Source organism: Phaethon lepturus, unplaced genomic scaffold, assembly GCF_000687285.1.
Source record: "Phaethon lepturus isolate BGI_N335 unplaced genomic scaffold, ASM68728v1 scaffold16512, whole genome shotgun sequence".
Lineage (NCBI taxonomy): Eukaryota > Metazoa > Chordata > Aves > Phaethontiformes > Phaethontidae > Phaethon > Phaethon lepturus.
In genome coordinates this window covers 1-27,245 of record NW_010522753.1, presented here as the reverse complement: position 1 = coordinate 27,245, position 27,245 = coordinate 1, and the positions used below count along the sequence as shown (strand labels likewise).

General features: G+C 44.9%; 1 protein-coding gene across 2 annotated transcripts; it reads left to right on the top strand.

Annotated features, from left to right (window-relative positions):
- The first annotated feature begins 2,894 nt into the window (after positions 1 to 2,894).
- G3BP2 (GTPase activating protein (SH3 domain) binding protein 2) lies at positions 2,895 to 22,515 on the top strand. Of its 2 annotated transcripts, XM_010281917.1 has the most exons (11): positions 2,895 to 3,007; positions 8,081 to 8,162; positions 9,220 to 9,393; positions 10,283 to 10,373; positions 11,350 to 11,452; positions 12,957 to 13,137; positions 14,127 to 14,225; positions 18,631 to 18,733; positions 20,718 to 20,846; positions 21,038 to 21,156; positions 21,897 to 22,515. In XM_010281917.1, exons 1-11 carry the CDS (start codon positions 2,913 to 2,915, stop codon positions 22,167 to 22,169), a joined length of 1,449 nt encoding a protein of 482 aa, XP_010280219.1. In that variant the 5' UTR covers positions 2,895 to 2,912; the 3' UTR covers positions 22,170 to 22,515. The 2 variants fall into 2 exon arrangements, with proteins under 2 accessions (XP_010280219.1, XP_010280220.1); XM_010281918.1 differs by lacking the exon at positions 14,127 to 14,225.
- The last annotated feature ends 4,730 nt before the right edge of the window (positions 22,516 to 27,245 follow it).

The window sequence follows — 27,245 nt, the reverse complement described above, 5'->3', positions numbered from 1 at the left end:
GTTTCGGGCTTTACCTGCTGCCTTGCCTACAAGTTTTTCAGACCGTTGCTTCAACTGTAACTCCTGACTAACTGTATTTGGGAGGAGTTCTTGGTATTGTCTTGCGGCTTGGATTGCTGGGTTGAGGTTATTTTGACAGTCCATTAAGGGTAAACTATTTGAGCTAAGTACTTGGGCTTTTTTCTTTAGAGTTCCTTTTTGCTGCAGGACCTGACACGTTTGTGGCACCGTTCCTGTGTACGTTTTTTACCTTTATTACAGGCCCTTCTTGAGCTGAGTTTAATCTCTTGATTTCACCGCGCGTGCTTTATGTCCGATTCATCTGTAATTGCGAACCATCCTTTGTGTTGGCCCTTGGCTTTGATCAACAACGGGTCGAGGTTATTTTGCTACGAAAACAAAAACCTTATTCTAGGATCGTCTCCCAGGTTGGGAACTTGGCTTTTTGACTTGGTCTACTTTGCCTGCTGCCTTGCCTACACATTTGTTTTTTGAGACAAAAAGTACCTTAGGCTTTCTTGAGAGAACAGGAGGGGATCTCATATTTGCAGATGCTGGTATTCATGACCGAGTTCAGCCTTCCTGATGTGAGCTGGAAAAAGCAACGTGCCGGGTGCTGGCAAGCCATCAAAAAGACCTCGTGAGCGCTGAAGATCATTTTATGACGCAGATGATCTGTGAGGCGCTATGGATGGGTAGGAGCACAGCAAGTAAAACCAAGAACCGCTCGAGGCAGGGGGAATTAGGGGGGGATTATAGGTTGCCAGCTTCTCCATGATCCCTGGGAAGGCTTGTAAAGCAAGTAGTCCTCCTGGGAGTTGTGTTCAGATCCGTGAAGGACAAGAAGGTGTTTAGAACAGCCAGCATGGATTTACTGGGGGCAGGTTACAACTGACGAACTAGCTTGCCTTCTGCGATGACAGCAATGGCTCAGTTGAAGGATAAGAGTGCAATAGATGTGGCTTATCTTGATTTCAGTAAGGCCTTGTTTTCTGCACTATCCTGGGAGCCAAGTTGGACAGGTAGCCTATGAGGCGGGTGGGAGACTGTCTGGACAGCCAGCATCAGAAGGTTGCGGTGAGGGATAGAAAGGCCAACTAGTAGCCGGCTGCTCGCGAAGTTTCTCTGGGGGCGGTACTGGGGCAGATGCTGCTTAAAGCTGTTGGATACATTTCTCGTGACCTAGATGTTGGGCTGAAGTGATCCGCAGCAAGTTTCTGGAGAGATAGGCTGGAGAAATGGACTGACGGGAACATCATCACTACGTTCAATAAACTCAAATTTCCAAGTTCTGCGTGTGCCTGGAAAAACTGCATGCAAAAGTAAAGGCTGGGAAGCAACTGGATACGAAGCAGCTTTGCACAAATGGACCTTGGTGTCCTGGCCAAAAAGTTGAACTTGAGTCAGCGGCGTCCCTTTGCAGTGGAGAAGGGCGGTTGCGTTGTGGGCTGCGTAAGCTGGAGGTAGCGAGCAGAAGCGATTCTTCGTTTCCGTGTGGACTCTTGTGACAGCCAAACCCAGAGGGTTGCTCCCAAGTTTAACTCCACAGTACAGGGCAGAAACCAACATGCTGGAGTGGGTCTTGTGTAGGATCACCGGGATTCTTAGAGGATTGGAGCACCTGGAGAGAGGAGACTTTGAGAGGGCCGGGCTTGTTCAGCCCGAAGAACAGAGGACCGGAGTGGGGGAATGATGCTACTGCTACCTTGAACTACCCAGTGGGAGGGTGTGGATCCATACTTCTCCAAGGTGCGCCATGTTAAAATGACAGCCAACAAGCACAACTGCAGATGGTCGTTCTGTTTACCTGTCAGCCAATAACCTTATTCGGAACTTGTTTTAACGAGCAGATGTTAGAAACTGGGCATGCTTTGCATGGGGGCTTGAACCAGGTGACCCCACAAGTCCTTTCCAACCTAAGTTGTACTGTGACAAATGTGAAATGCAGTTAGCTTGGACAAGTAGTACCTAAGGCTTTGGTCATCTCTGAGGCATAAAGGTTTGCCTTCCCAGTGTTCAGCGAATGTGAATCCAGCCTGCGCGATTACTTCAGAATATTGGTGCTACCATCTTCGTGTTGCAGATGTGACAGTAGCTTTTTGAAGCAGATGTGCTTTGAGATAAACGTATGCTACTGGCTGACTTAAGAAAATGCACTCCTCTTTGTTTTTCAGTACTATTGAATGTGGATTTTTAATTGCTCATCAGCTTATTGCCAAAGGGTTAAATGAATGGTACTAAATGTTTTTAAGGGGGGTTTTGGTTGGTTGGTTGATTTTTAAAGCACCCTTTCTGTAACGGACTTTGTTTCTGCTGTTCTCTCTTTGACAAAGTAACACATAATTGACTGAGATCTTGTTATTTACTCCAAGGAGGTGGGGGAGCACGTCCGGAATTGGTGGAATATTTCTCTGTGAATTAAACTCCTGTTCACGTAATTGTTTCAATTCTAATAACATTATGCTCGTCCTTTTATGGGGAAGTTGTGATATATAGGGCTGTCTTCAAACTAACGTGAATGTTTTTATTTACAGCATTTGATACTGTGTACCAAAGAAATGGTGATGGAGAAGCCAAGTCCCCTGCTCGTAGGGCGGGAGTTTGTGAGACAGTACTACACTCTGCTAAATAAAGCTCCTGACTTCTTGCACAGGTAACACTTCCACACACAAAGTGACTAATGTTTTTTTTTCAACAAAAGTGTATACTGTTTATTATAAATCAAGGAGGTGGGGGAGCACGTCCGGAATTGGTGGAATATTTCTCTGTGAATTAAACTCCTGTTCACGTAATTGTTTCAATTCTAATAACATTATGCTCGTCCTTTTATGGGGAAGTTGTGATATATAGGGCTGTCTTCAAACTAACGTGAATGTTTTTATTTACAGCATTTGATACTGTGTACCAAAGAAATGGTGATGGAGAAGCCAAGTCCCCTGCTCGTAGGGCGGGAGTTTGTGAGACAGTACTACACTCTGCTAAATAAAGCTCCTGACTTCTTGCACAGGTAACACTTTCACACACAAAGTGACAAAGTGACTCATGGTTTTTTTTCAACAAAAGTGTATACTGTTCATTATAAATCAGATAAACATTAGTTTCTGAGTATGGGAGGAAACGGACCTGGGTAACTTTTGGGCTTTTGGGAAACTGTTTCATCTTACTGAAGAACTCCTTAGGCTCCAGAACCAAGTCTGATCAGATGGCTGCACGGCATGTTACCAAGGTATTTTCTGTGTGGAAAAGCAAGCTGCTTCTCAGCTGATAAAGTGGTAATGTGGACGTATTCCAGAAATGCTTTTCTAAAAAGACAAGAAAGACAAGGAAAGAAAATGGCATGCTAGTTATTTCCAGATACTGTATTTTGCATTGGCTCTGAGAAATTCTTATCCAGATTATGATTGGAGATTGAAGCATAAATGTCATGACATGGAAAAGGTAGGTGGAAAATCCAGTAGCTGGTTTTTTTAACCTGTGCCCACTATTTAAGTGGTACTCTGAATGTGTTTCTTCCTTCTCTCCCCTCAGGCCCTTTTTTTTTTCCTTCCCTTTTTTCTGATTTTGATTGGGTACATACAGCTTGTCACTTAAAATTTTGTGTTTCCACATTTGGACTTAAGAGTAGCATGGGCTTGTAAGAAATAAACGTGAAAGTAGCTTTGGCAGTGTATAAAAAGGAAAAAAAGCAGTCACTGCTTGGGTGGGTGTTGTCTCAGAACTTGATATAAGGTTGATGGTGGAAAATTGGGCTGTTTGAGCACCAGATAGAGCTCTGAGGTCATTTACTTAGGAATTCAGTCATTTGAATAATGCCTTTTTTTCATCTATAGCTTTGAGGTAGGGAAAATGGGTGGTATCATTTTTCCTTAAATCACCGAACTGCTGTGGAACCATGTTGTTTTCTGTGCTTAAGTCTATTTTTAAGGTGTCTGAGCAGTGTATTCCAGGCTTTCCTAATCTATGTTTAGTAACCTAACATAAGTTAAGAGCGGGATTTTTAGCAATTGCAGAATTTTTCCTCGCCCTCAAAACCTCAACGGATGAGTCAGATCAGATCAACAGCTGGGCAAGTATGTCCCTGTAACATATCAATACCTGGATATACAAACTGACAGCTGTCTGTCTGACCCAAGAACTGCGTTCCTTAGGCACATATTGCGCCTGGGTGTTTTCCCCGGGTGGCCTGGGAAAGGACCTCTTGCCTTGGATTTAGCTTCAGAGGCAGCTCTTGGGCAGGTCTGTCAGCAGCTGGCACCTTGTCGATACCCGTAACTATCCATTGCCTGTAACGGTCAGGCAGTTGAAATTCTCTTAAGACACTTACGAAGGGTGTGACGAGATACCAGTTTTCCAAGGCAACAATTAATGTGTGCAAGCGATGCGATGGCAGTCCTGATATCGGAACAGCAGGGTCATTTTTGACTGGTAGAAAAGCCCAAGTTAGTAAGACAGGTGTCTTGTGAAGTGTGCTGCCATTTTACTCTGAAACCCAGAACTTGTTTGCATAAACAGAGAGACAGAGAAGAGTTTATAAGGGATGATTAGGCCATGCTTCATAGCTTCACAGCAGAGGGAGAGTTACATCGGTTCTACAGTGAGATTGCCTTTTCCTTCGGTAACATTTATTTTCAATGTCAGTTAAACTGTATATTGGGGTAAGTCACCCAAGCCTCAGACTTGGTGTTGAAAATACTTTAAGTGTTTACCTGTAATGATAATGACTGTAGCATTGGCAGGATTTGGAGCGGGGGGTTGATTTAAGAAGCAACATACTGTCAGTATGTTTTTCTTCCCTAACCGCTTCAGTCAAAGAAGCTGTTGCAGACTGGCCTTCCCTCCTGCTTTTCCCTTAGTACGGCAACGTTACTTCCGTTGCAGCAATATTAGCACGTGCTACGGGAGCCTTATGGAGCTGGTGTTTCTGGTGCAATAGGGATGTAGAGTGCTTTTTCCAGCTTGGGGTGATACGAAATTGGCAGCGTTGTACGTGTGAGGACAGATGGTGTCTGTGAAGACATTTTGCCTGTTGAAAACAACTTTGAAGGTGCTTTACAGGACCTACTAGATATAACTGCCCCCCCTCTAAATCTCAGGCTTTACTCGGACAACTCTGAAATGCATCTTTCCAAATTATGGTGTATGCACGGTACATTGATTGGGAACGGGGAATCGTCCAAAGAGTCTACCTTCTTGCAGGAATTGTGTTTTCATCAAGGGGTCTAGTCTAAAAACATTACAGAATTTTCTTCTTTTATGAAGAGAAGGGGCTGTTGATGACAGGTCGGTTAACTGTCTCCTGGAGTGGCCCCGCTGAGGTCGAGGCACTGGACAGACACTCACGAGGCAAGCTCCCGCGGTGCAGGTGATACTCTGTGCTCACAAGTATTCTCTGTCCACTGGAAAGGTGGCACAAGTGTCACTAACAATAACATCTGTGAAATCTCTCTTAAATACCTCTGCGCAGAAGCGTCCTAGAGGTTTTGATCTGGCTCGGTTGAATCATGGCTGATTCTTGAGCTGCTTGCGTGCAATGACTTCTAGCCAGTTTTACTCTCTGCCACTGCTGTCCCTTTGTTAGGGCTGCAGAGGTGACTGCTTTTTTCTAGTCAGGCTCAGATATGGAGGACGTTTGCCTTTCTGTTCTTTGGCCCCATCTTGTTTACGAGCGATGTTCTTCTGAGAGGGCATCTTCCCTCTTTCTCTTGCTGTTAGTTTGAACAACAGCTTGCTCACTGCCACTGAAAGATTTTGGTTTTCATGGCTTCCTTGCAGACGCTTGATGTGCTCCTTGCAGCAGTAAGGGAGTTTGGACAGCAAGTGTTAAAGTTACTGCTTTCTCCTACCAGAAGCTTGAGAAGACCGCCAAGTGTCCTGTTACTAGTCGTTATCCAACACTTATCCAGGGGTTACGGGTAAGGGGAGATCAGTTTGCCCTCTAAATGGGTGTTACTCAGTGCAATGCGCATGCCTCTTGCACTTCAGGTGAATTTATGTGGCTTTACTGGCCCCTTAATGGAAAATCTTTACTTCTGTATAACTGGGAAACTAACGTTTAATCCTTTTCTGATCTGCAGTTCCCGCTTGTTAGGTTTTCTGCCTACCAAACAGTTTGAACAGCTCCTTAAAAGCAAGTTAAAAGTCTTGGTCCCCCTGCAAAAGCACTTAGTAAGATGTGCTGCCTGTCAGAGGGCTTACTCTGGAATTTGGAGACTGAAGAGATGTTTTCCTATCTGCTCGCACAATGCTTCAGCTGAATTTCTGTTTTTCCTTGCTCTTAGGAAGTGCTGGACCATGCTCAAAAACATGCTTGTGCAGTTGGTAACAAAGAAAACCCTCTAATATTTCCCAGGCTTTTTTTCTGGATGTAGTCACGGGAGTTAAAGTCTCGGGTTGGTATTTTCAGGAAAGTAGAACTGGAAGCGGTTTCTCGGTTTAGTAGGATAAACCAAGAACTGGCAAATGCGGAAGTTCTAGTGCTTAATTCTGTATGTTAAAGCTGACCCTCTGCCTTGACTTGTTTAACTAGAGAGAAATATTCTGTATCGTTGCTAATCTGTGTGACAGTGGCTTTATGGAAGTACTTAACGAAAATTTTATTTCATATATACGATACAAGCATGGATAATAACGGTATCTTTTAGAAGCAGGGTGAGTGTTAACATTCAGACCTCGTGGCCATCGCTGCCAAGGCGAATTATGCTTCTAAATAAAAAAATGTGTGATACGGTGGTTTTGTCTGATCTATTAATTTAAATGTACAGAAAAGATTAAGTATTTGTCACATGCTTTATAAGCAAGCTGGCAATAAAAATCCAAAACAAAATTTAAGACTATTCTAGGCTCAAAATTTGGAGGTGGAATGAAAGTGCAAAAAGATCTCTGAAATAGAAGAAAAACATTGGAAGCGAGTGTACACATATTACCTATAAAAAATAAGAGCTTTTGAAATCCAGTCCAGAAAGAAGCCTGATCAAGAAAGGGCCTTAGGGTTTGTTTTTCTTGGAGTGGTCGAGAGGTTTGTGCTATTTACAAGACCAAAACCACAACTGCTGCTGATCGGGCAGCGTAAATATGGAATATTAGTTTTGTGTCAAAAGTTACACGGTTGAGGCTGCTGTCAGTGGCGATTCAATTATTGTACACAATGATGTAATTGATGCCAATGAAATACCGTTTGCTGCCTAACTGTAAGAAGCGCAGAGAGAATGCTGCTTTTGAGCTACATCCAGTACTGAATTTCTCCCTTGGTGTGGCAGCAGTAAGATGCAGGTTTGTTTGGCCTTCTTTCATTTGCTGGTTCTTTACGCTTGATTTCAGACAGCACTTCCTCTGGGGGCTTTGTGTTCAAGTGTCTAGTGTCTAAGACGAATCTGGTCTTTTCAAATACTTTGGAGGTTCGTAATGAGCTCCTTGGCCATTGCTTCCGAGAAAGCTGAAGTGTGAAACAACAGCCATGTACAGCAGGGGGTGTGTGTGTGTGTATATATATATATACACACACACACACACACGTACATACGTATATCCCATACATATATGGGATAGCTGAGGAAGCAGGTAGGCTATTCAAACAAGTTGTCTGTACAGTCTGAATCAAAGGCAGAACCCCTCACTGCTGCCCGAAGCTTTCAAGAGAACAAGGGTTCAGAGGGGCGGGCGGCTTGTAGCTCCCTAGGCTGACATAGCACGGCGTTAACACAGAACGATGATTGTGACGTTGGGGAAGCAAAAACAGCCACCTTCCTTATGGGAAGACGAATCTGGTCTTTTCAAATACTTTGGAGGTTCGTAATGAGCTCCTTGGCCATTGCTTCCGAGAAAGCCACCTTCTTTATGGGAATCGAGGGAAAGGTTGAGGCTGATTTAGGAGCTTGCTACATATTTTGGGCAACATGGAATACTGAATATTGAGCTTGTTTGTTCCTGTGTTCTTGGAGCCTCGAAAGTGGAAAATACATCTTGAATTGCTGTTTGCACTGAAATTCCTGACGCGCTGAGCTCTACAATTTTCAGCTAAAATTATTGTTGGATTTAGTTCTATTTTTTCACTGCTATGACCTTTACACCTCTTCGCTTGCAGGTTTTACGGCAGGAATTCTTCTTACGTCCATGGAGGACTGGATGCCAGCGGGAAACCGCAAGAAGCAGTGTACGGTCAAGCTGTGCGTATCAAAATCAGTCCTGTAGTCCTCGTTAACATTCGGAACTTACTTGTATAAATCAGTCTTTTTCTTTATCAGTTACTTTGACGTTCTTGTCTGAATAATAACATATTGTGATACTGCCTCCTGTCCAGAGGCAGATAGGAATTTGTTGGCTTCAATTTTTCTGTTTGATGGTTGCTTCTTTTTCTGTGGGTTATGTTTGATTCATCAGCTTTGCGTCTGGACTGCAGATAAATCCCGTATTTAGGACGGGAAACAAAATCAAGAGGATCCCTTAGACTTGTGCTATTGCTGTATCTTATTTCAGTGTTAAGTGGTTCCTTGGGAAGGGGGTTTTGATCTTTCGAGTTACATGGAAATCTGTATGTTACCAAAGTCTTTTGCGAGTGGAGTTTCCTTAAAGTGGAAGGTAACTTTGGAAGAAGTGAAGTCCAGGAAACACAAGTTCTGGCTTGGGTTGTAATTCTTTACCAGAATAATGTCCGTCACCTGGGGGCATCTGTTCATGTGGTAGCCACGTATTTAAGCAATGTGGCTTTTAGCCCAGAGCAGGCTTGGTTTCTTCTCCTTTCACCGGCAGAACCTGATTTGGCAGCACAGAAATCTTGGCAGGGCAGATGCTACCCCCTCCTGTGACGTTTGGGTACTTTGTGGATGCGTAGAGTGTTGTGGGTTTTGTTTTTTTTTTTTCATTTGGGGGGTGGTGGTCTGGGTTTTTGAAACACAAGGCAAATCCTGTCCCTCCCACAAGCCCTCTAAAAATGAAAGCCGTAAAATACGTCATACGTTGTAATACAGATGGAAAAATTGGGTAGCGAGTTGTACGCTATTTGACTACTCTGAGAGGTACTTGAATTCTGGTGGAAAACTTCAGAACAAAAGTTAGATGAGCTCACGTAGACTGTTCTCAGTGAGAGACACTTCTTGGTTCCTGTATTTACCTTTTGAGTTTCAGCAGTGTGCTTTTTTTGCGTTAGTCCAGACTCCAGTATTTAAGAGGTGTGAAGCTCTGTACAACACTCAGTGTGGCTAAAAAGGAACCCTTTATTTCTAGGAGATACACAAGAAGGTGATGTCATTACAGTTCAGCGAATGCCACACCAAGATTCGTCATGTGGATGCTCATGCTACTCTGAGCGATGGGGTGGTTGTGCAAGTCATGGGAGAGCTGTCAAACAACGGGCAGCCGATGAGGAAGTTCATGCAGACTTTTGTGCTGGCTCCAGAAGTAAGTATATGTAAGAAGTAAGTATATGTGTTTAACTTCAAGTAATGATGATGGAAACCTGACATGCAGCTACAATTTGTCATATTGGGGCAAAAAATACGATATGGCTTTTAGAGCTTGGCCCGGAGGCTATCATTAAACGTGTCACGGTACGTGAGTGCAGAGAAACGAGTGTATTGGGCCCATCCTGAGCTGTTTTATTTTCTTAGACTTGAAGCATTGGAGCAGTAATACAAAGCAAATTGGAGCTTGCATTTGGGAACTGCCATCAGCACAAATTAAAAAAAAAATCTTCAGCTCTGCAGATCAAGTCTCTAGCGTAGTTCTGTACTTTCTTCAAGTCTGCTGGTGAGCATGAGTATGGGCTGATGCTGCGCAAGTTAAAGCTCAAATTTGGCTCTTAGCGAGAGCGCCAAGCTGTGTAAGGGTAAAGAGTGTCTTGTGTTTTTTCTGCTTCTTTCCCCCCATTTCATCACAAACTATCACGTGGTTGGTGATTAACGTTGTAGAGTCTTGTTGAATTTCTTCATTGTTTCCCTATGCAATATACTATAAGCACGGAGTCACCCCGCGAAAGTTCATTCTTTTTTTTTATTGTAAATTTTTTGTAGTAGGGAAAATTTAAGTTCCTTGATGAAATTGAGGGACTTTATGTTTAGTTAGAACCTGTGATTGCAAAACTGGTTCCTTTTTTCTACTTGAAACTTCCAGTTGGGCAGAAGTTACCGTTCAATTGTTTGCTTAGAGAAGAGGTATCATTTGGATAATGGCTTTAGCGTAATATTGCAAAACGTTGGTGTGTACCCCAGAGTTTGTATCTCTAATCCATCCTTGTCGTTGACTGCTAATATACTGTATGTGCAAAAAAATGCATGTTGCTCTTTTACAGGGTTCCGTTCCAAACAAGTTCTATGTCCATAATGATATCTTCAGATATGAAGATGAAGTATTTGGCGATTCGGAAGGAGAACTCGATGAAGGTGAGAAAAACTGCACATGTCCAGTTTGTCTTGTTCTTGTTCCTCTAGCGTGTATGCCGTGCCGAGCTTTCAGAAGCGTCTAGAGGAGATGGAAAGACGCAAACTGTGCTGCATTCTCATGGAGCATAGCAGTTTGGGAGAGGGCTGAGGCGGGCAGCGTAGGCTACGTCGCTGGAACTATCTGCTGGTCCAGAGCGTTCTGTAAAAGGAAGGTTGCAGAGCAGTACCTCATTCCTTGAAGGGCTGAATGGGCTCAGGGTGGGTGAGCCTTGGCAGGGAATGGGAATAGTGAGCAACAGTACTTTGCTGCCGCTGGTTTCATCAGGTAGATTTGCTTTCTCTGATCCGTCAAATTGTTAGGTCAGGTGATGTGAAGAAAAAATCTAATTGGCTTTTCAAACACGACATGTAGTTCACTCTCATATCATCGTCACCTTCAGTAATTCATTTCTATTTAGGGGCTGAACTTGACCCAAGTGGTTTTTTTTTTCCCCTCTGCTCACTGAGGCAAAGCAAACCGGTGTACAACCAGAATGTGTGTACATGTGTTCACTGGCTAATTTCTGGAATTTTTTCATGTCGGCTCTGTGGAAAAAAGCATCTTGGGCAATCATCCTTGTATTTGAGGTTAATCTTCTTAGTTTTAGGTACTGAGATTTATGAGCTAATAGTGCAATCTTTGCCTTTTACTGCCACCATATGAAAAGCATCTGCTGTTTCAAAAGGCCCTCGACCCCTCCTCCCAGAACTTCCTAGCCAGCAATATGTCTCTAGTTTCCCCTTTTAGTGAAAATAGTAAGAAACAAAGCCTCTTGAGCGAGCAGAAGTGTCTTCTGTCTTTTCTTGCAGCTAATTTTACCTTATTTTGCTGGTAAAGCTTTATTATTATTACTACTAGTTTAGATACGCTTTTATTTTAAGCGCGGCTTACGTACGCTCGCGGAGCTGTTTAAGGAGGTTTTTCTTTTTGTGTCAGAGTCTGAGGAAGAGGTGGAAGAGGAGCAGGAGGAAAGACAACCGTCACCTGAACCTGTGCAAGAGAATGCAAGCGGTACTTACTATGAAAACCATCCTGTAACGTAAGAAGTCCATTTTATTATATGAAGTTGCTTTTTTAAAATAAAAACGGTAGAATTGTTTTGGCTTCGGATTCTGCATGTGATTTAACAGGTAGTTTGGGAAACTACACTTAACTTGATACCAATCTATGTCATGTTAAGGTTACATTGTTTTGAGACATTGCTTCTTGAACGCAGCGAGGACCTGAGGGGTGTTCTTGTGTTAGTTATTTTCACTTCTGGTTTCAAACGTGATGTGAAAAGGTAGCAACCGTGTTTATGTGCACACTTAATGGAGTCTTTGTCACATAAACTTGTAACGGTGAGTTGATATGGTGTAATTTTTGTGAACAGATGGGTTAACAAAGGGGTGATTAACGATACGTTCCTCCTCAAATTTGGGTAGTGCATGAAACTGAGAGGAAGGTCTACTTTTTGAGAAGTTGCTGTACAGCTCTGTCGGAAGAATAGGTCTCTGTCCTGAGCGCCTTAAAATCCAAACAAGATCAAAGCAAAAAGTTTCTTTACATTTTTACAAGAAAAACGTGTGTTATTGAAACAAAGAAACAAACAGAAAAACCCCACAAACACCAAGAAGCAAACACCACCAAACCCCTGTGCTTTTTTTGAAACATAGGCATGTCTTTTAAGGGGCCAGAACTGAATTCCTAGTTTCCTTGTTAAAAAACCAAAAAGGCCCAACATTTGTGACATCATTAGATGATGTCTTTTAAGTGCACCGGTGATAATGCCAAACGCTGTCAAGTAATGATTTTTGTGAGAAATCTTATGGAAGAGGGGAGTCTCCTGGAATTTTGGCAGTGACTCGATCATGATAATGCAGGAAGTTTTTGATGTCTAAAAGCATTAGGTCGGGTCTTGGTTTTGGGTTACTGTGCCGATTGGAAAGAAGTCGTAAAGGCAACATTCGTCCGATAGTCCCTTAGGCATGTGCTAACCTGTGGCAGGAGCTGCATAGGCAGAAGCATTTGGAATCCGGTAAGCTTTCGGGGTGCCTTAAGAGGGAAGTGAAGAATTTCCAATCCCTTACATTTCGAATACATAGAGTAGAGAAGAAGTTGCGTCTGATATTCAGTAAACGAGACTCACGTAGGGAACTTGTATGGCATTTTTTAAAGAAGCAGCTGGTTTCATTACACAATTGCCTTCATCTATGTGTATAGCTTAATCTTCCATTGGTCTCTCACTGTGCTGCTTTTCTTTTAGGAGCGGTGGTTCTTGAGTTTAGCACCTGTACCTTAAAGGGTTTAGATGTCTGTGTGATATTCAGATTCTCTGCAGAGAATTGTAAAATGTGTCTTTGCTTCAGCTGGAGTAAGATCTGGCTCTGTGTGCAACTACAGGGGTACAGCTTAACTTCTCACAGTATTGTATATGTAGGTACCGTACGGTCGGAAACGGAAATGACCTTTTTAATACCAGCCGTTACCATAGCGTGGCTTATAGAAAAGTCATAAGAAACAAAGCAATCGATAAGCTGCATAAATTGCATTTGTTATTGTAGCAATGGGATAGAGGAGGCGCTAGAAGAATCGCCTCACGAACCTGAGCCGGAATTGGAATCTGAAACGAAAACCGAGGAGCTGAAAGCTGAAGTAGAAGAAAAGACCCTTGAGGAGCTAGAAGAGAAGTCTCCATCTCCACCTCCTGTAGAACCTGTTTCGCTACCACAAGAACCACCAAAGGTTAGTTGAAAGTCATATCTGTGCTTCTAGGTGCAGATGGTAAACCAGAAGACTTGGTTTTGAACTTAGCCTTTTTGAGCGGCCAAACCGGTAGCTCTTTTCAGTGTCATGGTGTATGAACAGCTAGACTTGAACCTTGACCTTGTAAAAATGCAAAGATTTGCTAAAAAAAGATAGAATGTTATTTTTAAGTTTTGCTCAAGTCACTTATCGTAACTTTAACGCTCTGCTCGTAAAGTGTGTGTGTGTGTGGTTTTATGCACATGTAAACCTTTTTAAATGTGGAGTTAACATAGGTTAAGGAAACACCTCAAGCTACCGCCAACAAAAATCTCTTACAATGGGAGAACCGCTGCTCTTCCTTGCAAAGAAAAAACCCATAGTGAATTGACGCTTGCAAAATTGCTGGCTGTATAGGTTCAAAATCAATATGGAGGTGTTGACTGTCTCCCTTAGAGGCAGGATGCCTAATCTTAAAAACCACCGGGCACACCGTGCGTCATCTGGTATGGTTGCACTTACGTAGTTTGAAAGAGGTGGGACGAACCGGTGAAAGCTGGAGAGAGCTCATTTTCTAGCTCTCGGCATGTCTCCCGTATTTGTTTATTTTTGCAATCCTTTTTCTCTTTTCCATTTTTACTTCTAACTTCTGGCATCCGCTTTCTTTCTTTGTGCAGAAGACACTTAACGCTACATGGTTTTGAATCCTAGGTTTGGTTACGTCATGGAAAGCGGTGATCTGGGGATGATGAGGGAACTGGGCTCACTCAAGTAGCGATAGCGGGCACGGTACACGCTTGCTCCATGCCGTTGGAGTCCACAGACGGCTAGAACTGCCAATCCTTCTGTACCTTCGTTGTAATGCTTGCACAACAATTATTTAATAGTCAGATATGAACGGAAAGTGTATTGTCAGCAGACGAGTTTCCCTGTAGGAATGTCAGTGGTTTGCCATGATTAGTAGCCTAGGTTTGTTGCATTTCCTGCAGGCTTTCTCTTGGGCTTCAGTGACCAGTAAAAACCTGCCTCCTAGTGGTACTGTTTCTTCCTCTGGAATTCCACCCCATGTTAAAGCACCAGTCTCACAGGTAACCCATCTGTGAACACCTTGGATTGTCTCATTACTTCTGCAAACTGCTTCAGTTTTTTCAATTAACAGATCAATTTGTTTGACTTAAATTGCACAAATTAATTGTATCTTACATGTTAATGCACTCACCTTCTTGTCGCAAGCAAAGGCACGTACACGTAACAGGTGTAACTTTGGGTGACGATGACGTTAAATATGTTCATATGGAAACAGGGAATTACTACTGAAATTTTTTTGACCTATCTTAATGGGATATGGTTTGGCTGACAAGGGAAAAAAAAAAGTAAAACAAAAACCCAACTCCCCGCAAAGTGGTAGTTTTCCAAAGTGTGTTTGAAAGGGGTATTTCATTGGCAGAAGTGCGCCAGCAGTAAAAAGGGATAGCACCGTTTCCGATAAGGTGCAAGATTGCCTCGTAAGGGTAACATCTACAGAAATATGCTGTAATTGACTTCTCACAGAACCCTGTACCAACTTATGACTGTGTGAGGAATGGAAGGATTCACATTTCCTTGCCAGGACAATGCTATCTTCCCATTCCTAGGTTGACTGGGTGAGGAGGGGAAATACGAAAGAGGAAAGAAAGTTTGACCGGGTGATAGCTGATGTCCTGCACAGGCCAAGCTGGTGTGAGACGGTCTGAGACTCTCAATTCAGCTGCCTCCATCTGCATAAAAGACCTCAAAACAGAAATGCGTGCTTTAACCTCTCGTACTGACGCTGTGTACCAGCGCAGTGTATGTTGTGGTCACTCGTGTCTAACCTTTTTAAAAGACTGCGATTTTCAGCAGAGCAGCCGCGTTATGGCAGCTGCTGTGTTTGCACTGGTTTCTTCTCTGTTTTTTACTGAGAGAGAGGAACCTGCCTAGGATTGCCCTTTAGCCAAATGCATGTTAAAAAAGAAAACAAAACAAAAGAAAAACCAACAACAAAAAAACAACACCTTGTGTGGTGTTGCTTCTGGTCTGACAGGGCTGTCATGGCAATCAGATAATGGCTATGTAATGAGTTGGAAAACCTCTCTGTCTTCATCAGCTTCAACAGGGCTTTGAGCATTTAGATGGTATTTGAGCCATAAAAACTGTGTTTTCTGCTCGTACAGAATAGATTTTCCTCATGCAAAACCAAAACTGGTTTTAATTTATTTGCAGTAGTGAGGGTGGATTTTTATAATACAACTGCAAAAATCATTTAAAATTATCCATACAAGAGAGCAGAATATAGCTTATAGATGTCCCCTTAAACTCTTTTGTGTTGCCTCTACAGCTTGTCATGCTTTCTGCCTTTGAGTTTACTTTTACTGTGACTTCACGTTTAAGTAATTCTGTGTGGAAGTTGCTCCACAATAGCAAACTGGCAAGAATTTCAACTCTCAGCAGAATTAGTCAGTTCTGAGCCCCTTCTCTTGCAGACTTTTCAGACACAGCGTACAGAAAGCCTGTTACACGGGGCTACAGATCAGTAGCAGCTTTTTCCTGTTCTCTTGGATCCGTTAATGCCTTATACTGTGCAGGTGGACGAGGACAGTAGATTGCGCTAGTGGGTGCGTGGCTCCGTTGGGATGCTGTTCTAGCCAGCATCAGTGATGTTACAAAGCATCTTTTAACTGCCCTTATTCATTTCTCTGCACCGCTCCAGTTTTTCCCCCATCTTTTAACAAGTTAGAAAGATAACCTCTGTAGTGTTAACTCAAACCCCTTAAAGGACTGCACAAGTACTGTTTTGGATATAAACCAGTTGAGTTCCTGGTTATTTACAGCTGTGGAGTTAAACAGGTCAGCATTCCTTGGTCTTATTCTTCTTGTGAGCGATGAGAAATCGGCCTGCCTACACTGATAAATCGGGCCTTCTCTTTACAGCGTTTTCAGATATTCCGACCTCCCATTTGCATTAACACATCAGCTGCCGGAGGGGTGCCAGAGGGGAGGAGGCAGGCAGGGTGCTCCCTGACTCTTGCCTTCTGGCTTGGAAGTGGAGAGTTCAGGGACAGATCTGGTTATAAGAGGCTGCATTCTCTCACCACCTTAAATCTGTTCAGACTCTGGAGAGGCTCTTCTATAATCTGTAGCACCTTTGTGCAAGTGACTGATGAGTGCCTTGTTGTGTGGTCCATATTTATCTCGGAGACAGTGCGGTAGCTATCTGAGGTACGCATCTAAGCTAGCTACCGGAATTCTTGGGAGATGATGTGGCTTTTTTTCCCCCTTTTGTTTCATGTGAAGTGTGGTTTCTTGTTTGTTCACTTGGCTAGTTGGTTCTTTGCGTGCGTGTGTTTTGACTGGCAGGCATCTCGTTCGAGAAAAACTTTGAAGCCTTGTAAGCTTTCAGAAGGAGAATTGTACTAGCCTTTGGAGCCACCTTGTCTCTTGCTCTTTGTGTCCCGTCATCCTGTGTTTCAGGGGGTATTCAGTTCCAAAGTTGGTGAGTCACGGCTGAACTGTGGCTGCTTTAAGCTGTCATTGCCAGTAGCGTGGCCGTAGCAGAAAGAGGTCCCTTTCCCTCCCCGTGCGAGCTCCTGAAGGGAAGAGACGACGTCACCTTTTCTGTAATTGTTCTCAAAGCCCCGTTAGGCTGAGGCTTGTGGCATACTTGGCTCCTGGGCTGAGCGCTCCTTTAGTCATTGTCTGTTGAAATCCTTATTCTGAGCCTTTCGGTCCGCCTTGTGCGCTCTCTCTGAAATGAGAGTTGCGATTAGCTGCTGCTTGGGCTGTAAAGGGCAGCCCTTAAGCATCTTGCGATGCTGCTAATAATTGCAGTGTTTTGGGGGAGCGCAGTTTTGTGCCAGCGCTTTCCTCTTCAGGCAGCGCCAGAGAGCACCGAGGCAGTCTCCCACTGTCAAAAGGGATGGTACTGATTAGAAAGCAACTAACGAGATTAGCTGTTTGTTGTTTGGGTGGACAGAGAGTACTTGTGCGATAGATGAGAAGTTCAGTGAAGTGGAAGGCAAGAGGGTAAAAGTTAACAGTCATCCAGGCTTTAAGAGAAGGACATCAGAGACTTAGAAAGCCTTTGCTGTGCTTGGCGGCAGGACTGAGTGTTTAAGCGCCGTGACAAATGGGGGTCTGAATGTACTGAGTTTTGCTTCTGAGGTATAATTTATAATGCGGTAAAGATGCGTGAGCCAAAGATGGCAGGGGAGCTCCAGTGACCCATGAGGAGGTATAATGAAAAGAGATTTGACAGGAAGGCTGATTTTTCTTGGAGCTGAAAAAATGATCCTAGAAACCTTGGAAGGACAAGCTAACGCCTAGCTGGTTAGAGCACGAGTGGTAGGAGTGCTGAAGGATCTATTTGGTGCGTAACACCTGCGTGTTTCATGTGAAATACAGCCTTTTTACCCCTGTGAGGTACTCTCTGGCTGGAACCATCGGTTGTCTTGAGTCCTTAAGGGAAAATAAGGGAGATGTTTAATATAAACCACTTCTGCGCAGCAGGCTGGGCCTGTAGCAGTTGTCCTTGTGTTTAATCTTCCTTGGAGGCTAGTGTTCTTCTTTATGCTCCTAAGGATAATTTTGTTTTTCTAAGATAAGAACCCAGCACAGCAGCAGCTGATAGTCTGTTGTACAGAAAATGGAATTTAAAAAATGTTGGAAGTCGCTTCACTAACCAACAGGCTGCACAGAAATTTTTTTTATTGTTCTGTCTCTTTTTTTCAAATTATCTTTAAAAGCATTTTTTGCTAGCAAAAAACGGAATAGCTGTTCTAGGTCCTGCGAATGTGGAGGGTGTGCTTTGAGCAGCATGGCTTTGACACCAGGAAAGTTGAAGAATATCCTCAGCAGGTAGTCTGTAGAAATTGTTATTTTGGGTAGCTTTATTCTATCAGAAATACTTACTGCACTTCTGAGGGCTTTTGTTTTGTTCTCTTTCTTTTCAGTAGTTTCCTTGCAGTTGTTCTGCACTCGAGGAAAAGAATCCCTCAGGCACTAAAACAGAAAATGTGATTTGCCCAAAAAGCTCTTTGTTTGCATCTGGGGTACCTCCTAATCCATGAAGTTTGAGCTTGCCACGAGGAAGCTTTATTTCACCCATGTGGGGTTTCTAGTCAGGTTGAGGAATTCCTGAATAAGGAGCGTTGGGGTCTCAGTGCCTGGTCAAACATGGAAAACTCACCTTAGCTGTGTTTTGAGGAGACGCTCTGATTGAGAGATGTTTGCTTTGCACCTTTTAGCAGAGGTAGCTGAACACTGCAGTCCTGGATTGGTACAGAGGAGTTTATAGAGGTGAAAAAAAAAGTATGCCCAAACACACTGACATGGATGTATATCTTCTGGAGTTTGTTTTGTGCATGCCACTTATCTATGCCTTGTGTTGTGGGGTTTTTTTGTTTTGGTGAGTTTGGGGGTTTTGGCTTTCTTCTGCTGGACCGGTGTTTAATAATGCACATTCTCCTCCTGTTTTAGCCAAGAGTCGAAACTAAGCCTGAAGCTCAGTCTCAACCTCCTCGAGTACGTGAACAGCGTCCCAGGGAAAGGCCGGGTTTTCCACCCCGAGGACCTCGACCAGGTAATGTGAATCAGCTTGTGCGTCTGCTTGGGACTAGTCCACGAGAGATGTCTCCTTGGCAGGTCTTGTCTGCACCTGTATTATATTTGGCTGGTAATGAACTGTCAGTTCCTGCTGCCTTCAGCTAGACATGGGGGAATATGAATTGGGGTCCAAGATGGTGATGAGTTGTTGCACAGATCAGGCATTATTTCCAAACTTCTGTTCTGTTGAAATGTCTTTTAATCATCCGGCCACTCGCTTATACGCTCGAGTACTTTTCACGTGGCTTCATGCAGTCCTGAAAAGCTGGTATGGAAACGTGATAGTCTTTTCCATGTCCTCTAATTTTGCTCAGCCTTGGAAGTGAGAGCTCTTGAATGCCTATTGTTGATCTTTGTTTTGGAAGAAAACCTTCCCACCGGGCCAACCTCAGTCAGTTAACAATTTTACATGTATTTTTTCATCTTGTATAATTGCCTAAAATGCCGTTCTCAGTTTGGCTGCCTCATGTTTGTTTTTTTTTACAAGCAGACAGCTCTCTGCATTTTCTTACTCGTACAGATGGTGCAAATCTGTCAGACGGTCCGGCTAGAAAAAGGGCCTGTCACTTGACAGTTGTCAGAAGTGGTCTTGAGAGGTGAAAACCTTCCAAGTTGCGTTCGTCAGGCCGGCCTGGTCGCTTGGCAAACCTCTGCGCAGCGCTGGGCAAAAGCTATCTAGTCAAAGGCCCAGAGTTCCAGGATGTTAATCAGTTCATCATCTTCCGTAAGTGGGAAAAAAAGCGACAGGTTCTAAGAGGAGGAGTGGTATTTGCAGTTCTCCTGAAGCGGCAGCGTAAAGCTGGCAGGAGCTGCCAGAGCGCTGCCTGCAGAAGTCGTTAAGTCTCAGCGACCGTAAGCGTCTCCACCGGCTCTAGCTAAAATCGATTCTAATGAAGGTTTTCAGTAAGCGCGTACCAAACTGGGGTACGGCTTGGGCTTAAACCTGCTTTGGACTTTGATCGGTGCAAGTATATCTTCACTCGGGGACAACACTGAAACTGAAAGAATTTAAGGCACCAAGAACGAACCATGGTATCTGTTAGAGGTTCACATCTCTTGTTTTTTTAACGTGTCAACTGCAGCACGGAGCAAAACCTGCAACTTGTGGCTCAGTTAAGCTGCAAGTCTGCATTTCTACTACTTTTGGATGTAATGCAAGTCATACGGAAAACGTGTAACAGAGCCCGAGTCTTTTAATTCTAATCTTCCACTGGGGGTTAGCAGAGGCTGGGGAGAAAAAGCTGACATCTCAGTTGACCGAATGGTAGAGCTTCATCCCTACGGTCTTATTTTCAAAGGAAGTCAGCGAGCTCTTTTATCTGCCGAAGGAAACCTTTCAAGCGTGCTAGCAAGCCTGCTCTAAACGGGCTTGTAAGGGAGGCTGAGGAGAGCAAAGGGTACACACCTACATTGTGGCTTCAGGGACACGAGGGGTAACCATGCGCTGCTGTCATACTGCAAGGCAGGTCATGATTTTAGTAGGGAGGTACCGGGGAAGAGTTTCTCTTGCGTGCTGCTGAGCATACTAACACTTGGTTGAGCTGGAGAGAACATGAGGAACTCTCCCTTGTATTTGGGACGAAATGGTGGAAGATGAAAGCCAGAGGAGGTGCCTGGCAGACACTGTTTTTAATTTGAGTGCCAAAGTAAGGATACTGTTACTGTGCGGAGGAATTGATGAAGAGGTGACTTAAATCTAAATCTTTTAAAAAGTACATTTTAATAGGTAGCGAGCTTCCCGTCAGTATAATGATTTAAGATATAACAAGAACCCCTTAAACAAACTTGCCCAGCGTGTCATCCTCCTCGCTCTGTCACCCATAGTAAACATAAGCTCAAGAGCTGAAGGTACAGATTTTTTTGAGTGAACGTGCTTGGTGCTGTTCGTAGCTGTCTTTGTCCGAAGCTACACACATCTTCTAACCTCAGTGGCTCTGCCTTCTTCTTTCTGCTGACGATAGGGAGAGGGGACATGGAACAGAATGAGTCGGATAATCGTCGAATAATCCGCTATCCAGACAGCCACCAGCTCTTTGTGGGGAACTTGCCGCATGATATCGATGAGAGTGAACTGAAAGAGTTCTTCATGAGTAAGTAGCACTTCCAGCTGCGGAGAGTAAGAAGAAAAAGCGTGCTGAAAAGTCACGTAACGTTCATTTAGGGCCAGCAGGGGAACTTTTACATGATGTAACGCTACAGGTGTTGTCTGGAACAAGCGGAGGGGTGGTAGAGCTGGCACTGTGGTTTTTGATAACGTGGCTTTTCCCTTATGTTTTCCCAGGCTTTGGAAACGTGGTAGAACTTCGCATAAATACTAAAGGAGTGGGAGGAAAACTGCCTAATTTTGGTTTCGTGGTATTTGACGATTCTGAGCCGGTCCAGCGAATTTTAGTTGCAAAAGTAAGTATTGGCATTGAGTAGCCTTCAAAGGAGGGACTGAGTGCCCTAAGTAGCGTGGGCCATCCCAGTTTCTCTTACAACTGTTGCTTGAAGGCCAGAAACGTAGTTTTGGCACACTCGCTCTGTCAGCAGCGTTCTGTAGCTTACAAAAGCTGTGCCAGCGTTCCTCAAACGGCATCGTACCAAATGCAGGTTTTTCACCTCTGCTCATAGACCCCACGTGGAGCTCAGCGCTTACTTTCAGAGATCCTTTTAAGCTGACAGTCGGGACGTAACCTTCCGAAGGGCGTCGCGTGGATCTCTGAGTTCTGTATCGTGGGGCTGAGAAAAAGGAGCAAGGTTATTTGCAGTTGTGACTTGAGGAATTGGAGAGGAGAAGGCAGCAGTTTTCATTTCTAGCGTGTGGGAGTGAGACCTGGTAGAGCAATTCTTCAGGATCATTAGCTCAGAAGTGAAAAGGCTAAAAGCCGGCAGTGAGGAGGCTAAAGACAGCTCTGCCCTTAGTTGAGAAAGACATCTTAATTCCTGGCATGCCAAATGAATTTTAAAATGCTCTTCCATTTACTGTAGACCTCTAGGGCTAAGGTGGTGTGCTGCAGGGAACCAGTTAATTTTTGTCTTTCGCACGTAAGTGAAGGTAGGCTGAGGCGTGCAGTGAATGCGCTGTTTTCGTATGCCTTGTATAAACGGACTCTGTGGAACGGTGACTAACGTGTGCCTTGAACACTTTTCCCTATAAGCCTATTATGTTCCGGGGTGAGGTGCGCTTGAACGTAGAAGAGAAAAAAACAAGAGCCGCTCGTGAAAGAGAGACCCGAGGCGGAGGCGATGATCGTAGGGATATTCGTCGCAATGATAGAGGCCCCGGGGGTCCCCGTGGAATAGTGGGTGGTGGCATGATGCGAGACCGTGACGGAAGAGGACCCCCTCCGAGAGGCGGCATGGCACAGAAACTTGGCTCTGGACGAGGAACCGGGCAAATGGAAGGCCGTTTCACTGGACAGCGTCGCTGAAGACTCCACTGTGGGCAGACAGTCTTGGCAGTGGTACATTATCCGTCGTGTTTGCATTCTTGTTAATTTTTTTTGGCTTTGGAATGTGACACAGCCCTTCTGATCATTTCTTTGATGTGAAAGCATCCTTTGGTTTCCAGTTTAAATTGAGGTGGACGTTCTTTCCCCAGTTTTACAACAGGAGTCACACTGTTAATTTATAAACATAGACTTGGAGAATTGAGGACTGGGAAGAAAAAAAAAAAAGAAAAAAAAGAAAAAAGAAAAAAAAAGACCGGTTAACTATCTGCAACAAAAGTGAACTAAAGGACATGCCCAGTAGAGTTCAGGTCCTTTCGGTCAAAAACCCTCTGCTGCACATTTTGTGTAAGTGATACCGTTTCTGCCTACTGTTGGAAACACAGATAGTGCAATTTGTGCAATTGGAGAAGCTTGCCTTTTCGTTTTCCTTCTTAGAACACTCGGCTCCAAACAAACTCGTGTTTACGCACTCATCAAAATGCACTAATGGGTACTCTGAACTCATTGATGTTGACATCTGCAGGAGGCATCGGAGGAAAAAAAAACCTTCATCCTCTTACTCAGACAGAATAGCTTGTGAAGCAATGCAGGCATCTGATCTGCTTGCTGTGACCAACATATGTACACACACAAACCTTAATAAGACTACAAGTTTATTCCAGAAGGAATCCATTTAGCGGCAAAGTAAATAGAACCCAGAGTTTCAAAGTCGTAGCCCTGAGCACGCAACTAGTTTGATAGCTCACGTCAGATTTTTCTGTCTGCCCCTCTTCAGTACAGGGATGGCTGCTCAACACACTCCTCCTTCCCCTTCCCCCTTCGATAAGCATTGTACAGTGAAATTTGTCTTGACTGTATTTGAGTTCTCCGGTAATGTAATAAGCATGATGGTGCCTTCTATGAATACATCATTCCAGTCTTGCTGGTGATTTTGTACAGTATAGTGTATGAATTACTGTGCTGCAAAGCCAATCGGCTGCAAAGCATTTAAAGGAAATCATTGAAAATTGTATGAAAAAAAAAATTGCAGTATCTTTCAATCAGTAAACGTTGCTAAAATTATCATCCACCTTGCTCTTCAATTAACAAGTTCGCCTGTTTTTTTTTGCAGAGGGGGGGAAGGGAGAAAGAAGGCATACAAGTAGTCTGCAGGTTGTCCCTTCTCTTTAATCAAGGTCAAAGTTAAAGGAAACGGAGTTGAAATCTCTCTTGCACGTGAATTTCAGAAGTCAGTCGAGAACGGTGAACGCTTTTGGCCGGCTCGTAATCGGTAGCATTGAGCATCCTTTGCGAGGGTGAGCTTATCAAACGAGGATACTGCAATTTTCAGAGAACAAAACAGCAGCTCTTAAGTATTTGCATTTTCCAGTTGCGCTTTTTAAAAAACTCTTACTCGTTTTGCACGTAACTCTCAGCTGAAGTTGACACTTCTGTGGCTTCGGACTGAAGGATAGAAAGGAGAAACCCTCTTCTTCAGTTTGGCTGGTGGGCTTTTCTTGTGGAGAGGTCTGTTTCTGGATGACGTTCTGGAGCACGTCCCCGTAAGCTGCGGCCGCAGCAGGCAGCACGGTGCGGCTCGACGCCGGGGCGTGCACCGAGCACCCGGCTCTGAGGCGCCAGGAGTGCGAGAGGGGGGTGCGTTTGTGCGTGCGTCTGTGCGAAAGTGTTACCACTTAAAGCTGCTTCTAAGCACGGAAGACCTCAAACAAAATAATTGCAATTTGAAGCAAAAGCAGATAGGGCATCGTAGCAATCTGGCTCTGGAATATGCAGTCATTGGCTGTTTTCGAGTAAGCTGGAAGATTTTGCACATATTTTTCTGATGCGTTAGGCAAAGTGACATGGCATCTGTCCGTTTTCTCCCAGGCTCGAGGTCTTCTGTGTTTGATGGTAAGTCTTGCACTATTTTCATACACTTTTTTTCCAGGGCACATTTCTACCAGTTTCCATTTTCATATTTCATTTTTTCATGGAAGGTCTGGCATTTTCAGCTGTTACCTGGAAACCTATAGTACTTGAACTGCTCGCCACACAACAACACTACTTGGGTTTGAAGCCTTCGGACAGATTGCTGTCCTCAGTTAGCAGTTTGCCACCAGTGTGTTTTGTGTAGCCTTTTTCTTTTTTTTTTTCCCCTCCCCCTTTTCCCTTTTGTAGTGCTGTGGTGTTTTGCTGCCACCTAATTCATTTGTATGGCTAATGGCCCTGGGAGTAATCGCAGCAACAAAAAACAGAGTATTAAAAAGAGCTACTGAGCCATTCAGCTTTCTGGCTTGCTTCTCGTTTAAGCGACACGAGAAACCGCGGGAACGTCATCTGGAGAAGTTTACATGGTGATAGCTCACCTGCTGTACTGTGGACTCTTACGTATTCTCGACCCTATCGATAGTAAATGTACCTCTTGGAGCAAAGGAAGGGATTCACTGACCATTACTGTTAGTTGCTGATTTGTGGATGGTGGGAGTATTTTGTCATTACGGTTCTATTTCAACAAACTTGGCTGACCATCTCGGCTTTAGTAGGTATACAAGACAGTGGATTACCATCTTTATTGCTGTAACGTGTCAAGCATTATATGCTAGTAGATTCTAGTTTAATTGTTGCAGGTGGAAAGTATTTTTACTTTTAAGTTTCCATTCTGAATGTGTTTTGACTAAACATACCAATAAACTACTGATGTCTGCAGCATTTATCCATGTCCCTAATTCTCTTGAGTGCAGGTCGCTGTGGAGCACGGTTTCATCCCTTGTCGTACAGAAAGTGCTTTTTTCAGAAGACGGTTGCTGGCTTGTCAGGTGGCAGCGGGAAGCCGTAGTAGCGCAGCGTCACGTACTTGGGTTGAAGCGTTTGACTTGAGTCAGTGAGCTCTGGTTTGCCGTGGCTATAGAAGCTTCTTGCCTGGGACGGTGGCTTGAGAAGACACAAGGGTCGGAAACGCTGCCGGTGCTGCTGGGAATCCACACCCTGTCCCCTCGTGGCTTGCGAGGGGATCCTGCCTTGGGTCGCTCCAGCTCCAGAGCTGAAAGGCGAGGAAACTGGCCATGGTGCATTCCTGTGGCAGGTGGCCAGCCAGGCGTTACCCTCGGTCAGGTCGGTCCCCTCCGTCGGGCCGCTCCGCGCACCTCGGGGGTGTGCGTGGTCCGGAGAGGACGCCAGCTCCTCAGGCATGTCCCAGGTGGGATTCCTCGGCGCCCTGTCAGCCTGTGGGGGCTGCTTCGGGAACGCAGCTTATACGGACGCTGTGGCGGTGCTAGGACAAACGTGAGCCGGGTTGTCTTAGAAAACCAAATCTGGAGTGGCTGGCTGTCAACTTCAGTCTTGCTTACTTTGCTACTATGGACCTGGTTGTCGTACTGCAAGGTAATCCCTGTTTTCTGCCCTTCTTGTGTTTGGGGGCATCGCCAGGGCCAGCATTTACCCAAAAACATTGGTAAAAGGGTTATTCTTACGCTGCTTGTGGATAAATTGTGTCCGAGTCACAAAGAGCATGCGGAGCTGTTCGCTCTGGAGGAAACTCCCAGTAGCTGCTCTCTGCTGTGTCTTGAAGTCCTCTGCCAAGCACATGTCTTGGCTGTAATATTTCCTGCTTAAACGGCAGTTGGGAGGTTCTGAAAGTGGCACAGTTGTGTGAGTTGCAATGCTGGAATGAAAAAACGAGACTCGAGTCACATCAAAAACTCCAAGGAGCAGCCTCAGCACCTACAAGGTCTGCTGGTGCCAAAGATCCCCAAAGAAATGCAACCCCCTCGATGCCATCTCCTGCGGGCCTGCAGCATTCAGACCTTTGGATTGCTTTCGCAGGTCAATCGAGGACGCCTGCAAGCTCGTATGTAGCTGTGGCTGGGGTGGGGATGGCAGAGATCATGGCATCTGGAACTAAACAAGCTCGGCCAGGACCGAGTTTTACGTGTGCCATGAAGTCTTGTGCGTTTGAAGTCGTTCAAGAGGGTGTTTTATCAGCTCCTGAGCTGATGTTTAGGCTTTGTCAATGACTGCGTAACAGTCAGCCTGTACTTTTTTTTTTTTTTTCTTTTTATGCGGTTGCAATGGAGCAAGGTAAAAGTCAAGCCATATGCACGCCATAGCGAGAGCTGGGGGCTTTTAGTGGAGATCAAGAAGGGAGGAGTGCGTGGGAGCAGCTGCAGGGTGTCAAAGCCAAGCCGCCCCAGCACAGCGCTGCGGCGGCCTCGCCTGTCCCTGGGCGGTAACCGCCTGCGAGCGCAGCCCGCGCTAAGGTCCCATTATAAATTTTTGTGGGCGTGATTTTAGAAAGGCCTTTGCAGTCACAGCGATTGCTGGGGTTTTGCGTTTCATGGGGAGACATACAGCTCGGAAAAGCGGATTTATTGGACGTGACAGAAGAAGATAGAAGGGCGCCCAGTAGCCCTGGGGGAAGCTCCTCTTGGTGTCCGTAGTTACAGTTTGGCTTCGTGCAAGGGGAAGAAAAGCAGCTCGGTTCGTCGGTGTTCTGCCTGGTGTCTCCTGGGCTCACACTGAAATGAGACGTCTCGGTGACGGCGCTTCTGACACTCTCTGCAGCATTTGCTGTTCCCTCTGACGAGCGGGACTGTGCGCACGTGCGTGTTTTTGTGCGTCTCCTAACTGAAGTTGAGAACAGCTTTCACAGACGCTGTGATGCGTCTTCTAGCCTGCCTTATTTCAGTGCAGTTTTAATTGCAGCCCTTGTAAAACAGGGCATCAAGTACCGGTGGGTTTCATGCCCCCGCTGAGACCTTAACAGCCCTCTTGGGCCCTGCAGCATCCACAGCGAAGGAGTCCTGAAGCGCGGCTACTGCAGTGCCGCTCCGGGCAGCGTGGTGTCACCGTGGATGTCCTGAGGGACCACGTGCAACAGCGTGCAGGAGTTGTTGTGTCAGCTCTGGGCCACTCTGACCTACTCCCAGCAGGTACGGAGCGGGTCCGAGGAGGGAGGTGAGGGGTGTTCAGGTGTCCGTGTGGGATATGGAGGGGGTGATTATTTGAATGGTCAGGGCCAAGCCCCATCGCTGGCTCGGGTTCCCTCAGGCAGGAGAAGAAACGAGAGCCTGTCCGGGC